The 15,543-nt window shown below is 51.3% G+C and overlaps 1 protein-coding gene across 1 annotated transcript; it reads left to right on the top strand.

The window, feature by feature from the left end:
• Positions 1-496: 496 nt before the first annotated feature.
• ARHGAP25 (Rho GTPase activating protein 25) lies at positions 497-13,119 on the top strand. Its single transcript, XM_066567345.1, has 11 exons — positions 497-557; positions 3,450-3,619; positions 4,930-5,017; positions 5,200-5,319; positions 5,934-6,141; positions 6,681-6,813; positions 7,410-7,483; positions 7,986-8,107; positions 9,354-9,538; positions 9,983-10,530; positions 11,739-13,119. The coding sequence occupies exons 1-11, from the start codon at positions 497-499 to the stop codon at positions 11,947-11,949; spliced, it is 1,920 nt and encodes a 639-aa protein (XP_066423442.1). The 3' UTR covers positions 11,950-13,119.
• Positions 13,120-15,543: the final 2,424 nt, after the last annotated feature.

The following is a 15,543-nucleotide window of genomic DNA, read 5'->3' as shown; positions in this document are numbered from 1 at the left end:
AACCCCCGGTGCCATCTGGGGGTGCCCAGGACGGGCACGGGCGCCACCCTGGGCTCACCCCGAGCTCTGCCCCTCCCCAGGCCGCCCCCAGGGCCCCGGGCCGGGCTGTTGCTGCTCGGGGCAGCGCTCAGAGCTCCAGGAGCCCACGCAGAGCTGCTGACAGCACTTCCTCAAATGCCCCGAGCGCGCCCGGGGAGCGGCCCCGGGCTGGGCTGGCGGCCCCGGGCCTGGGCAGGGGACGGGGGGGACCAGAGCTGGCACCAGCGGAGAGCACGGCTGGGCAAGCCAGAGCTGGGCAGGAAAGCGGGGCAGGAAAGGACTTTTATGGGGTTTTTGCTGCTCTCAGAGGCAGGAAGCTCGCTGGCAAACCAAGCCTCGCCGAGCCGCTGCTCTTGGTGGGGGGACCCCCACGGGACCGTCAGGGCTTGGTTCCAGCCCCTCTCCTAAACAAGCTCACCTTGAGGAAAGGGAAAAAAAAGAACTTTCCTGATCCAGCATGTCCCTCAAGCTGCCACGGAACTGGGATTTCAACCTGAAGATGGACGCTGCAAAAATAGGTACGGTGAGGGTTCCTCCGTGAGGGCTCCTCCATGAGGGCTCCTCTGTGAGGGCTCCTTGGTAAGGATTCCTCCGTGAAGGCTCCTCCATGAAGGTCCTTAGTGAGGGTTCATTGGCGAGGGTTCCTTGGTGAGGGCTCCTCCATGAGCGTTCCTTGGTGAAGGTTCCTTGGTGAGGGCTCCTTGGTGAAGGCTCCTCCATGAAGGCTCCTCCATGAGGGCTCCTCCGTGAGGGCTCCTCCGTGAGGGCTCCTTGGTGAAGGCTCCTCCATGAGGGCTCCTCCATGAGGGCTCCTCCATGAGGGCTCCTCCGCGAGGGTTCCTTGGTGCCCCTCCATGTCTGCAAGGCCCAGGCAGGGCTGGGGGCCCCGGGGCTGAGCCCAGCTGAGATTTTGGCTCAGTGGCCCCCGGTGCCACTTTAGAGACAGAGCAGATGATTTGCAAATGATTTCCAAGAAGTGATTTGCAGATTTGTCAGCGAGGGATGCTGTGGGAGCAGGGGGACGGGGCTGCTGTCCCCCAAAACCCGAGTTTGGGGGGATTTAAACCACCCAGGCCCCTACTGGTGGCACAAAAGCTCAGGCCCAGGCTGGAGGGGACAGGGGATTTAGGGGCGATGATGATGGGGTGGTCAGGGAGGGGATTTAGGGGCGATGATGATGGGGTGGTCAGGGAGGGGCTGCAGAGCCCAGCCTGAGCCCAGGCCATCCAAAAATCCACCATGGGGCTGGGTTTGGCCCTGGAGCAGAGCTGGTCTCTGCCTGGCTGGATTTTCCCACACAGAAACTTGGATTTCTGTCTGAAGCCACTTTTGCCAGAGTGGCCAAGCCATTCTCTGCACGCAGAGCCCCAAGGGGAGGGATGGAAGCCCCAAATGGGACCTGGGGTGGCCCAGAAACTGGAGCTCAGAGCCATCCCCACACTGGGGGGAGAAATGCCCATGGATTATCACAGAGGCATCCTGCATCCTCGTTCCTGGGATAACTAATATTGGTTTTGCACAGAGGCTGTGGAGCAGGGGGTGAAGTCAAGTCAGAAAAAAAGGCCAGGGCACACCAAGGGTGCTGGGGAGCAGAGGGTGGGGATGGGACTGAGGCTTGAGCCTGTGCTGGCACCAGGAATGGCCTTTTGTTCAAGAAAATCTGCTTGTGGTGAAACCCCTGGTGCTTTTTGCAGCTTCCATCTGCTGGGTGAGCATGACTTTGTGTGAGTTTGTGTGAATTTTTGTGTGACTTTGTGTGAATTTTTGTGTGACTTTGTGTGAATTTTTGTGTGAGTTTGTGTGAATTTTTGTGTGACTTTGTGTGAATTTTTGTGTGACTTTGTGTGAGTTTGTGTGAGTTTTTGTGTGAGTTTGTGTGAGTTTTTGGGTGACTCTGTGTGAGTTTTTGGGTGAGTTTGTGTGAGTTTGTGTGAGTTTGTGTGACTTTGTGTGAGTTTGTGTGAGTTTTTGTGTGACTCTGTGTGAGTTTTTGTGAGTTTTTGTGTGACTCTGTGTGGCTTTGTGTGTTTGCACTGTCTCCGGGGCTGCTGCGGCTTCACTTGCAGAAATGTGAAAGTCACATTTGCAAATGTTTGCAATGTTTGCAGATTGCCACCGCCCTCCCTGGCTCCTCGTGGCCTGGGGACACTTCCCCTGCTCCCCCAGCCCTGCCTGGGGCAGCGTTTGGAGAACTGCAAAAAAATAGATTTCAGAGAAACAGGAATTCCCCCGTGAACCCCTTTTACTGTTTTTTATTGCAGCTCCCCAGCAATGGGGGTGCCGGGGGGTCCTGCCGGGGCCAGTGCTGGCCCCTGGCCTCTCCTGCCCTCCCGATTTTGGGGGAGGAGGTTTTGGAGGAAATGCCCAACCCTGGAGGCCGTTGGGGCAGGAAACGCTTGGGGGGCACCCCCAGAGGGGCTCCTCGCCCTGGGGGATTTTGGGCGGGGATGTGGGGACAGCCCTGAGGGTTCTCCAGCCCAGGAAATCACCGCGTGCAGCCCCCGTTCCCTGCAGTCACGGCTTTATTCTTGCCTTGCAGCCAGCGATGCAAACTCTGCCCAGCTGGGCTGGCTCTGGGCGGCTGCAGAGGCAAAAATCCCCCTGGAAGTGATCCCTGCCAGGCATTTGGGGGTGCCCCAGGGCCGTGCCACCCGTGGGGCCACACAAACAGGGGGCAGGGACGCTGCTCTGCCCAGTGCCCAGCCCATGCTGGTGTTTTAGCATCCCTGGAGATTTTCCAGCCCCACGAATGTGAGTTCTGCCCCACTGGGACCATCCCAGAGCAGAACTGGGGTCTCCAAAGCGTGTGGGCCACTCTGCTGTGGCTGCTGCTCCGGGGAGGCTGCAGAAACCCCACATCCCATGAAAACGACCCCAAAAAACACCCCCAGCCATGACTTTGCTCTCGCTGGGAGGCAGCTGCTCCCCCGCAGGCAAAAGGAAGCTCAGCCTGGCAGCCACTGCGGCCACTTCCTCTGCAAACGGGGCTGGGACTCGGCAGAGCGCGGGGCCCAGAGCCTGGCTGTGTCCCCTGTCCCCGCTGTGTGTCCCCTGTCCCCATACCCTGTGTCCCTCTGTCCTCACTGTGTCCCTCTGTCCCCACACCCGTGTCCTGTGTCCCCACACCCTTGTCCCTGTGTCCCCCGTCCCCACACCCTTGTCCCTGTGTCCCCTACCTCGTCACTGTGTCCCCTGTCCCCAGCCCGTGTCCCTCTGTCCCCACTTCCCTGTTTCTGTGTTCCCATACCCTGTGTCCCTCTGTCCCCACACCCAGTGTCCCCACACCTTTGTCCCTGTGTCCCCAGCCCGTGTCCCTCTGTCCCCAGCCCGTGTCCCTGTGTCCCCAGCCCGTGTCCCTGTGTCCCCACACCGTGTCCGTCTGTCCCCACACCGTGTCCGTCTGTCCCCAGCCCGTTCCCGCAGTGTGATGGCCGCGGATCCCGGGGCGCTGCCGCGGCCGGACAAGCTGGGCTGGCTGCGCAAGCAGCGCTCCATCGTTAAGAACTGGCAGCTGCGCTTCTTCGTGCTCCGCGGGCAGCAGCTGCTCTACTACAAGGACGAGGACGAGGCCAAGCCGCAGGTGGGGCCGGGACTCCAGGGGTTTGGGGCTGGGGAGGTGTCCCTGCCATGGCACGGGTGGCACTGGAGGGGCTTTTCCCACCCAAACGATTCTGGGATCCCATGATTCCGTTAAATGTAGTTTATTTTATTTTATTTTATTTTATTTTATTTTATTTTATTTTATTTTATTTTATTTTATTTTATTTTATTCTATTTTATTCTATTTTATTTTATTTTATTCTATTTTATTTTATTTTATTTTATTTTATTTTGCATTTTTGATTTTATTTTACTTTATTTTGTATATTTTATTTTATTTTATTTTTTAAAAAAATTATGTTATATTTTATTTTGTGTTTCGGATTTTATTTTACTTTATTTTATATTTAATTTTATTTTAATTTGTATTTTAGTTTTTATTTTATATTTAATTTAATTTTATTCTGTATTTTAGATTTTATTTAACTTTATTTTTCTTCATTTTACTTTATTTTATTTTGTATTTTATTTTATTTTATTTTATTTTATTTTATTTTATTTTATTTTATTTTCTCCATGCCATAACTCACTTTTATAGTACTCACCACCTTTTTCTCCTTTGGAAAAATTCCAGGGAAAATTCCTCTCTGCTGGAAAAGCTGTTCCCTCTACAAAGTTAAAAAAAATTAATTAATAATAATATTTCCCAAGTCCATTCTTCTTTGCTCTCTCTTCTTCCACTCCCAACAAGGGCTTAAAGGAGATGAGAAGTGAGATAAAAATAGGGAAGAGCAAAAAGAAGCGTTTTTATCCTGATGAGAATTGCTTCAGTGGAAAAAAATGGCACTTATCAAGTGCCCTTACTGCTTTAAAATCCCTGTAGTGCATCTGCACAAATACATCTGTGTATATATACACAATTATATCTGTATATCTATTATATATATATATATACACATGAGTATATCTATATGAATATATCTGTGTATATATACACAGTAATGTATCTGTATATATTTATACACGAGTATAGATGTATAGACATATATGTATACAAATATATCTGTATATATATTTGTACACTAATATATATATTTATACATGAGTATGGATGTATAGATATATACACACGCAAGTATATCTGTATATATATCTATACATTAATATATATGTATATACATATACATGAATTTATCTATATATATATACAAATATATTTATATATATACATACACGAGTATATCTGTACATATATATATACACACACAAGAATATATGTGTGTGTATATATATATAGGAATATATTACACATCTATATCTGTATAAACTCAGGGCTCTGCTCTGTCCTAGGGCTGCCTGGCTCTCCAGGGGAGCTCCATCAACGTGCTGGCCACCAACCCCGAGGAGGGAGGGAAATTCATCTTTGAGATCATCCCGGGTGAGGACACCCCACTCTGCTCTCTAAATGTGTTTTTTTTCTGCTCTGTATATAAGTATTTTCTGCCCAGTAAATGTGTATTTTCTGCCCAGTAAATGACTATTTTCTGCCCAGTAAATGACTATTTTCTGCCCAGTAAATGGGTTTTTCCTGCCCAGTAAATGTGTGTTTCTGTTCCGCAGGGGTGGCCGGCGAGCAGCCGCGGGCGGGGCAGGAGCCGTGCGTGCTCATGGCCAGCTCGCAGGCGGAGCTGGAGGAGTGGGTGAAATCCCTGCGGAGGGCGCTGGGCTCGGCCTCGGGAGGTAAACCCAGGGATTTCTGTCCTGGGAATGCAGCTGGGGAGGTTTGGCTCAGAAATCCCTGAGAATGGGGCTGCAGTGCTGAGGAGAGCCAAGGATGAACGTTTCTGGCCTGGCTTCGTCTTCCTTCTCAACCTCCTTTCTCACCCTGAAAATGTTCTTGAGAAAAACTCCCATTCAGGGATAAAGCCTTGAAAAAATGTTGGTTTTTACCTGCCAATCTCCTCACTTTGCTTTTCCTCTGCCTTTTCTGGCCCAGCCCATCCTTCCTGTGATTTCTGTGATTTCTGTGAATTCTGTGAATTCTGTGATTTCTGTGAATTCTGTGAATTCTGTGCATTCCATCCTTTCTGCCCCCATTTTTCTGGGCTGGAAAGGGATGGGTTTGTCTGAGCTGGGAGATGGGAGAAAGGTTTTGCTTGAGGTGGGAAATGGGAGAAGGGTTTTGCTTGGAATGAGCGATAGGAGAAGGGTTTTTCTCCCTTTTCCTTGGTTCTCCACCCCTGTGAATGCAGTGTGGAGAACTGCAGACACTTTATGTGAAGTTCAGGGTTTTGTACCAGCCCAGAGTGTGGAAACCCCAAAGCCACACCCTGAGCTGTGCCCGGTGTCCCCAGGGGTGTTCGGGCAGTGCCTGGCGCAGACCATGGCCCAGGAGCAGAGGTTTGGGCAGCCCCTGGTGCCCATGGTGGTGCAGAAGAGCGCTGAGTTCATCCTGGAGCACGGCCTGGCCGAGGAGGGAATCTTCCGCCTGCCCGGCCAGGACAGCCTGGTCCGGCAGCTCCGCGACGCCTTCGACGCCGGGGAGAGACCCTCCTTCAGCAGGTGACACTGACTGCTGCCCCCGTGCCAGCCCCTGTTCCAGGGAAAACAGCCAGGGCCACCCCCAGAGCCCTCCAGAGCGCTGTGAGGGGGACAGGGGATCCAGCAGGAACCTTCCAGAGGGGCTTGGGCAGGAGAAGGAATTCAGAAAGGCTTGAGAAGGAGAGGAGATCCATCGGGAACCTTCCAGAAGGGCTTGAGGAGGAGGGGATCCAGCAGGAACCCTCCAGAAAGGCTCGAAGAGGAGAACATTCAGCAGGAACCTTCCAGAAGGGTTTGACCTGGAATGGGAGAAGGGTTTTGCTCCCTTGTCCTTGGTTCTCCACCCCTGTGAACGCAGGGACAAGAGCCAGGGTGGTGCTCCAGAACTGCAGCTCCCACTGGTTAAACATGGGTGAAGAAAAGAGATTTTAGGTCCCCAAAGCAGGGCAGGGAGGTGGAGGCTAAATGTGGGTGAAGAAAAGAGATTTTAGGTCCCCAAAGCAGGGCAGGGAGGTGGAGGCGATCCCGGGCTGGCTCTGAGTGTCCCTTGCTCCCTGCAGGGACACCGATGTCCACACCGTGGCCTCCCTGCTCAAGCTGTACCTGCGGGAGCTGCCGGAGCCCGTGGTGCCCTGGCTGCAGTACGAGGATTTCCTGCTCTGTGGGCAGGCTCTGGAGGCTGACGAGACAAAGGTAGAGGTGCTTTTGTTTTCCTCTTCCCAGCCTTAAAATCAGTTTCAGTGCCAGGGCACGCTGTGAGCTGCAGGGGCCAAGGGCACACAGCAAGGCTTTGGAATCTGGGGAGAGAAAAAGGGAAAAAATTAAAAAGGAAAACTGCCCCAAAGCCAGTGGGGTTTTCCCAGCTTGGCCACAGGGGTTTGTGAATTTTAAAGCTTCAATTTCTGCTCCTCTTTGGGGTTAAAAGTGTCCTGAATGTCCACAAGATGCTGGAGGAGATGAGGCAGGATCAGCTCCTCCCTCGGGCTGGGCTGGGGGTCCCTGCTCCTGCTGGGGCTGCCCCTCCTTGCTGAGCCCTGCAGAACATCCCAGGGAGGGATGGAGCTCCAAGGGGAGCAAACCAGGAGAACCAGAGTCAGGGAATACCTGAGTTTGGAAAAGATGCCCAAGATCATCAGCCACCACCCCCAGGGTCACCCCGAGTGCCACCACACGTGTTTGGAGCTGTCCCAGGGCTGGGGACACGGGGACACCCCCCAGGCATGGCTGGAGTGAGCAGGAGCAGTTCTTGGGTCCCGTGAACCCTCCTGGAGCTGTTTGTCACCATGCAGGGCCACCAGGAGCTCCTGAAGCAGCTGTCCCTCCTCCCCAGAGACAACTACAACCTCCTGAGCTACATCTGCAGGTCAGTGCCCTGCAGGGCCAGGGGCAGCTCAGCTTTGGTGCTGGGGAGCAGAAATGGCACCCCGGGGGTGACCCCTCCAGGCAGAGCCTCCCTAGGCTGTGCTTTGCTTCCCTGTGAGCCACCAGGTCCTGATTTTGGTAGAGGAGAATTCCAGCCCCTGGGATAGCCCCCCTGGGAATGTCTGAGCGTGAGTCACCACCCTCAAAGTCACTCAGAAATCCCTGGGAATCCAAACCAGGTGTAGCTTTGCTGGACAAAAGCCTTGAGCACCAAAACCTCCAGGTTCCACCAGAGTGGGATTTGAGGAGGGGATTCCCTTCCTTCCTGAGCTGTTTCCAAGGGGAGCAGCTCCTCTTTCATTCTGGTACCAGTTCAGTCCTGAGGGTTTCTGTCCTTGTGACTGAGAGGAGGAGCTGGGAGGAGGAATCAGGACTTTTTCACCAGGATTTTTTGCCAAATCCCACCTCTGAAATGTGAAATATTTGCTGTGGAATCCTGGCAGGTTTCTCTATGAAATCCAACTGAACTCCAGCGTCAACAAGATGAGCGTGGACAACCTGGCCACAGTGATGGGGGTGAACCTGATCAGGCCCAGGGTAGAGGACCCTGCAGTCATCATGAGAGGTAAAAGGGACCCCTGGAGCAATTTCATATCCTGCAGGATATGGAATATTTTGAGGCATATGGAGTAATTTCAATATCCTGGAGGATATTTCAGTTTTGAGGCATCCACAGCCTCAGAATTAAAGATTTTCTGTGGTGGAGCTGAAAGAAAGGCAGAAATGTGCTGGGGCACAGGGCAGAGCGAAGCTGTGTGTTTGCTGGGCTGTAAATGTGTTTGTGGTGACAAAAACCCCCTCAGGAACTGACAAAGTGACAAAACCTCCCCTCAAGGAGTTCAGCAGACGCAGGGATTTGCTGAGGTCATCTCTGAGCTGCTCAGAGCAGGAAGGTGTAAAATCCTTCTTGGGGAAGCACAGGAAACTCAGGGATGTGAGTGCTCCTTTACTTTTATGCTGCTTTTAGGCTGGATATTATATATATATATATTTTTTTTTTTTTACTTAGAGATGGGGTAACTGAGAGTTGTTTTAAAAATTTTTATTCTATTTTTAGTCTTCTGTGAAGGGTGAAATAATATAGATGTTATAATTTACGTTATTACAATTAGAAGTTAACTATTTTTTAATGACAATATAAGTGGTTTTTACTTTATTAGTTTCAGTTACACTATGTTGTAAATGTTTTAAAGTCAATAATTTAAAACCACTTTTTGTGGATCTTGTTATAAAGTATTTTTTAATTTTTTAGTTCTATTTTTATATTTATTTATATTTATTTCTAAAAATACTTATATTTATATCTAAATAGATATGTATATGTATATGTATATGTATATGTATATGTATATGTATATGTATATGTATATGTATATATATATATGTATATGTATATGTATATTTATATGTATATTTATATGTATATGTATATGTATTTATATTTATATTTACATTTATTTTAAAATATTTATTTATATTTATAGCTCTATTTTTTAAAAAGTATTTAGTCTTATTTGTGAGGTTATTTTTTGAAACTTATTTCCAGTTTATTTTTTTTTTCAAGATTTGTCTTATTTTATGGTATTTTTAAGTCACTTAAGGTTTGTATATAGATGTCCACTATGTGAGTCTTCTGTCAGGTATTGAGAATTTTCCACAAACCCATTTCCCACACTTTTACTCACTCCATGTACTTCACTTGGCTTTTTGGTCCCACTCATTTTCTGCTCCGCCTCCGTTTCAGCCAGCGCAAGCGCTGGGGGTGCCAGGCGGGGTCCCTGGCTCTGCCCTGATGCTCTCTGCTCCCCCAGGCACGCCCCAGGTGCAGAAGGTGATGACGGTGATGATCAGCCACCACCAGAAGCTCTTTCCCCCCTCCAAGGACGTGCCTCCCTCCCCGCCTGCCCCCAAACACGAGAAGAAAGCTCCTGTCCCTCGCAGCTCCGTGGGCTGGGGGGCTGCAGAGGACCCCAGGGGCTCCACCCCAAGGCAGACGGTAAGGCTGGCTTTATTAAATAATTAATTAACCTGCGTTCGTTAAACGTGTGGTTAATTGTGGCAGGCTCTGGCAGGTCAGCGAGCCCTAAAAGCATTTGCTCTTTTTGGGTTCAAAAGCTGTGTCTGTCACCCCTGGAATATTTACATCAGGAAAATGATGTAGATAAACTTTCCACTTTCCTGTGGAAAATCTGCTGCTCTGGGGAATATGAAAACTCCCAAAGCTTTTTGGCCCTAGCACATGAAACCTTTCATGTGCTCAGCTCAGGCTGGTGAGGGGAAAACACTGAGGATTAAAGGCTTTTCTTCAAAGGGATCCCTGTAAAAATCATAAATTTGGTGCAATTCAAAGTGGATTTTAATGGAAAAGTGTGGCCAGCACGTTCCAATGTGCCCTTTGTAAAGCTCTGTGCCCTGGCTGCCCCAGGGCTCTGTTTTGCAGAGGGATCACCCCAATTTCAGCAGCAGCCCTGGCCCAGCTGCCACCTCGAGCATCCCTGGGGAGGACTCAGAGCCCACAGCCACGCTGGGAACGTGGAAAACTCAGCCAAGGAAAAGAACCCAGACTTTACCCAGCAGGAAACCCTTCCTGGCAGCCCCAGGGGACAAGGGCAGGAGTGATGTCCTCACCAGTGACTTCTGGAAGAGCAGCCCACGCCCCCTGGCCTGTGAGGGACACAAGAGAACCTTGTCCCACGATCTCTTTAAGCTGCTGGACCTGCACAGGGCTGCAAGCTGTGACAGCAACGTGGCAGAGAGCGGGGAGGGCAGCGGCTCCAGCCCCAGCCCCGCCAGCAGCGCCTCTGAGAAGGAATTCCTGCCCTGCTTCAGCCCCTGCCACGAGCCAAAGGAGCCTGGCAGCCCCAGCAGCAGCCCTGCTGAGGAGCCCAGAGCTGAGCAGGACAGCACGGAGTTCCTGCAAGGTGCGATCCACAAGCTGGAGAAGGAGTTGGCGGAGCAGAGGAGTGACTACGAGGGCCAGGTGGAAAGGTAACTGCAGGAGCAGCTCGTGCTGAGACAGCAAACGCTGCAGATCGTGCACCAGCAGGTCAGGCAGGATGTCCCAGCAGTGATCCACGATCAAACACAGCTGTTAAAACACTGCTGCAAATCAGTGTGCTGCACTGCACGAGCTGTACAGCAGTGCTCCATAGCTCTTACACGCCATTCAGTGGCACTGCAGTGTTCCTGCAGTCCTCTGCATAATTCCTGTCATAATTCCTGTTATTACCCCGGCACTGGACCATCAGACTCTCCAGAATTCACCAGCAGCATTATTACACCATGGGCTGCAACCATCAGCCCCACATATTGTTATTATATTATCATTATTTTCACGTTATCAATGCACGTGTATTGCATTTATTGATTTATTGGATCGAGTTGTGGCCACTGAAGGGCTCAGGGCAGCACGTCTGGCTTGTTTTGGTGCTGGGAGCCAAATGATTTCCCAGCCCTTTTCCAGTCCAGTCCAACCCAACCCAACCCAATCCAATCCAACCCAACCCAACCCAACCCAACCCAATCCAATCCAAATCCAATCCAATCCAATCCAACCCAAACCAATCCAATCCAATCCAATCCAATCCAATCCAATCCAATCCAATCCAATCCAATCCAATCCAATCCAACCCAACCCAAACCAATCCAATCCAATCCAACCCAATCCAACCCAACCCAACCCAACCCAACCCAATCCAACCCAAACCAATCCAACCCAACCCAACCCAACCCAACCCAACCCAACCCAACCCAATCCAATCCAACCCAACCCAACCCAACCCAACCCAATCCAATCCAACCCAACCCAACCCAACCCAATCCAATCCAAATCCAATCCAATCCAATCCAACCCAAACCAATCCAATCCAATCCAATCCAATCCAACCCAACCCAACCCAACCCAACCCAACCCAACCCAACCCAATCCAACCCAACCCAACCCAACCCAACCCAACCCAACCCAATCCAAATCCAATCCAATCCAATCCAACCCAAACCAATCCAATCCAATCCAATCCAATCCAACCCAACCCAACCCAATCCAACCCAACCCAACCCAACCCAACCCAACCCAACCCAACCCAACCCAATCCAATCCAATCCCAATCCAATCCAACCCAATCCAATCCAATCCAATCCAATCCAATCCAGTCCAACCCCAATCCAATCCTTTCATGCTCTGTTTCCCTTTGCAGCCTCCAGAAGGAAAACTACGAGGTGTGGGCCAAGGTGGTGAGGCTGAAGCAGGAGCTGGAGCAGGAGAGGAAGAGGAGTGGGGAGCTGGAGCTGAGGCTGAAGAACGCGGAGCGCTCGCAGGAGGAGCTGGAGAAGAAAACCAGGATGCTCGAGGAGGAGATAAAAAACTTAACTAAAGCCACAAGTCAAACTGGTGCCAAAACCAACTAGGAGGAGCCCAGCTTCTCACAGACACCAAATGCAGCTGCAGGAATGCTCAGGAATTGCAGGTTCAGAGCCAGGGACTTGCATTGTCCAGGGTCCTGCTCCTGCCCACAGGCCAGGGGGGAGGAAGGAGAGCAGAGCTCAGAGCCTGGTTCATGCTCTGAACCAGGAAAGCCAGGAATATCCTTTAGCTTTTTTTGGGTGTGTTTATTTCAACTCTTCTGTCAGCTGCTCAGGTTACCTGGAGAACAGGCCAACACTTCATGCTGCTCAGCCAGGATTGCACTCAGAAGTTTGGGTTCTGGACCCATTGTGCCTTCACGAGGAGGAACAGAAGGGTCCCATCTCCAGTGCCTGTCTGAGATACCCAAGGCAAAACATCCATGGATCCCCACACTCAGACCAGAGGTTCCACAGTGTCTGCCACCACTTCACAGCTGCCATTCACGAGTCTTTCCTGTGATTTCAGATGACCTTGACAGAGCTGATTTAGTGTTTATTTAATTTTTTACCTCTGCAAGAAGCTCCTCACCAATGTGAGCGTGAGCCATTAGGGAGAAACTTCTCCATCCAGCATCGTGAACATCTGGGCTGGAAATGCCACACGCTCCTTTCTGCAAAGATCAAAAGTGTGAAGAGGCCAATAATTCCTTCACAGCAGACTGGAATGACGTGCAAAGGCTTGGCTGAGGCTCAGAAATCCCCACGATTAGGACAAGTGCATTATTTAAAATAAACTGCTCATTCCTGCACTTCCGCTCCGATAGGCAGAACAACCCCTGGCTGCAGGATCAGAGGCACTCTTTGAAGATATTCCACCCATTAACATTTGCAGGGTTTGCAGAGGTCATTGGGAGAGAGAGACTTCCCAACAGAGGTCAGGTGGGCTGGAAGTTCCTGAGAGCCTGGAGGGGAGAGAGCCACGGGCACCTTGAGCTGCTGCTGTAAGATAATGAGGAGTTCTTTTCTTTAAAATGAGCTTTTCCCAGAGACAGAGAACCATGAGCTGCCCACGCCAGACCTGTGAAACTGCTCCCTCTTCATCCCTGAGGGGCTGGGTGTCCTCTCTGCTCAGCCCAGAGCCTGCTCTGGATGTGCTGTATTTTCACATCTTCTGCTGGAGATCCCACAACGTGAGGTCCCCAAAAACTGCCTGGTGCCCAGGCTGCATTTCCTCCCTCCCTCTATTTCTGCAGCCAGGCCAGGAACCGTTTTGGGGTGGGAGCAGCAGAGAATCTCTCCTGTTCCTGGGGCAGGGACATGATAAACTCAGGGTTTGGGGGGTTTGGGGGGTTTTGGGGCCTTTCAGCTCAGCAGGTTTTGGGCATTGACTCTGGATCCCCTGCAGAGGGTGATGCTGCTCCTGCCATATAGAAGCACAGCAGACTGTCTACCACAGAGAAACAAGATCCTTTCCAAAAAGACATTTTTCACCCCTTAGCCCTCCCACTGCACCGTGAGGACACAAGAGCTGTACCAAGGTGATAACCCTGAGATCAGGCTGAGGATTTTCCTCTCCCTGGAAATGTGACATGGCTTTCCAAATGAACCACAAATCCTATTGCATCCAAACCTGTTAAACTGTGCAGTGTGGGATGAAAGTAAGGCACCTTCCAGGGCATCCTTTCAGTCCCCTCCCTGCATTCTTTGTGCTAGAACAACAAGTCTGTTCTGCTCTTCTCAGGCATTCACTAAATAAATTCTTTTAGGAACTCACTCTGTTGTATCCAAGGGCTTGGTAGGCGCGAGAGGCAAGAAAATAAAACTTTTCCTTCCCACATTATTGTGTTTGGAACCCGAGCCAGTCACGCTTATTGTGACTTATCCCCTCATATTTATCAAAGTTTAGTTTCTGGCACGATAGGAAGTTTCCTTTTTTAGCCTGGCCACTGCCCAGAGGAGCACGTTGCTGGGGGAGGCGAGGTGGACGTGCAGGAAGTGTCCAGCCGTGGCTGAGGAGGCCTTGTCCAGGCCCCAGGAGCAGGGAGAACATGTTGTTCTCCCCAGAATTCCAGAGTGATGCAGTCCATCCTCCCCTCCTTTACGTGGGAGCTGAAGGAGACCCCCAGGCCAGGCTGATTTTGGGGAGAAAGCACACCAGGCTGGGTGTACCAGCAGCTGTTCGCCCAGGTGAGGAGGAAGAAGTGTCCCAAGGGCTGGCAGCAGCAGTCCCACTGTCCCCCTTCCCCTGTGTTTCCCTGCCACCTTGCTGCAGCACCAGGATTTATGAAGCCACAGTGGCCTGCAGGGAAAATAACCTGGAAAAAAGGAGCGTCCTGATGGTGCCAGGGAGCACCTTGGGTAGCAGGGGCTAAGGGTTGTCCAAATGAGCTCTTCCTTGGAGAAAATCCTCATCCCAAACCCAAACCCTGCACGTTTAGGAGCTGGGAGGTGTTCAAGCAGGCCCTGAGTGCTGCTGTGCTCCAGTCCTTGGAGGATTTTCCTCCTTGCATCGACTTTGGAGGTGCTCCCCCTTTCCTCCTCAAGGGCTTCCCCACAGGTAATTCCCGTGAGCAGGGCTGGGTTTCTCAATAAATGAGGTTTATAATTTCAAACACAGAGGTTTGGGTGGGGTTTGTGGTGCTGCTGCCTCTGCAGGACTGCAGGGTGTGCTCAGCCTTTAGGAAACAGCAGAGATCCAGCCAGGTGAACAGAGCAGGAATTACCCGTGCTCACAAGAAGCCCTTTTCACACAGAGCCCTGTCCCCAGGGTCCCCCTGCACCCCGGGGTGGCCGAGGGCCCATCAGCAGCCGCTGCTGTGGCCTGTGAGAATTTGCTTTATCACGCGTAAAACCACGATGTGATATTTCAGCCCTCTTCACGCAGTGTCCCGATAAGGGGCTGGGAACAGGGCAGGTTCCTGTAATCTGCACCCAGGAGAGATTTCCCCCAGCCAGGGGGGCAGGGGCCAGCTCTGACCTCTGGCTCAGTCCTGGCCTGGCAGCTGCATCCTGAGCATGTGAGGGGTAAATCTCTGCTTTCCCTGGCAGCGTTTCCTTCCTCATCTCCCTGATAAAGGCTGGCCCAGGCTGCCGTCCAGCCCGAGAGGCTCCCCTTGAGCTCCACGTGCTCCGGGTGAGATCCACACTCATCCCCCGAGGCCACCGGGGGCTTTGGAGCCTTTTCAGTGACACCTTTACCCTGCCTGTCCCTTCCTGGAGCTCCAGGGATGGATTTCTGAGCGCTGTCAAGTGTTCCCTTCACATGCATCCACATTTCTGATGCCACTAAAAGTCTGGTGCTGGTTTGAAGTGCTGAGAGCTCCATGGAAATGCCTTTCCAAAAGGAGTCAGGAGGTCAGCCAAGCACCCCAAGGACAGTTGTTCCCAACACAGCAGCTACAGACAGCGCTGAGGAGTGAAAGGTCAAAACATCCACTGGAAACTGGAGTGTTGTCACACCCTGGGAGGGGATGTTTCCACTGAGGGACTGGGAACGTGTTGCTCCCTTGCTATTTCCCTCCTATCCGGGGGAAAGAAAGCTCTGTAAAGTGTGAAACGGGGATAAATCACATTTGCACTTTGCAGGAGACGTGGGACACGTGTTTAGAGACTCATTATCTCCTCAGGGCTGGATCTGTCCCCTTGCTGGCAGTGGAC

Source organism: Molothrus aeneus, chromosome 29 (assembly GCF_037042795.1).
Source record: "Molothrus aeneus isolate 106 chromosome 29, BPBGC_Maene_1.0, whole genome shotgun sequence".
Taxonomy (NCBI): domain Eukaryota; kingdom Metazoa; phylum Chordata; class Aves; order Passeriformes; family Icteridae; genus Molothrus; species Molothrus aeneus.
The sequence above is the reverse complement of the archived record's forward strand: the minus strand, read 5'-3'. Positions and strand labels throughout refer to the sequence as shown.

What these genes read in the sequence shown, in the direction of transcription:
- ARHGAP25 (XM_066567345.1), top strand. Translation starts at nt 497, where the DNA reads ATGTCCCTCAAGCTGCCACGGAACTGGGATTTCAACCTGAAGATGGAC. An exon ending in GCTGGGCTCGGCCTCGGGAG is followed by an intron (nt 5,320 to 5,933) that starts GTAAACCCAGGG and finishes CGGTGTCCCCAG; the next exon opens with GGGTGTTCGGGCAGTGCCTG. An exon ending in CCCTGCAGTCATCATGAGAG is followed by an intron (nt 8,108 to 9,353) that starts GTAAAAGGGACC and finishes CTGCTCCCCCAG; the next exon opens with GCACGCCCCAGGTGCAGAAG.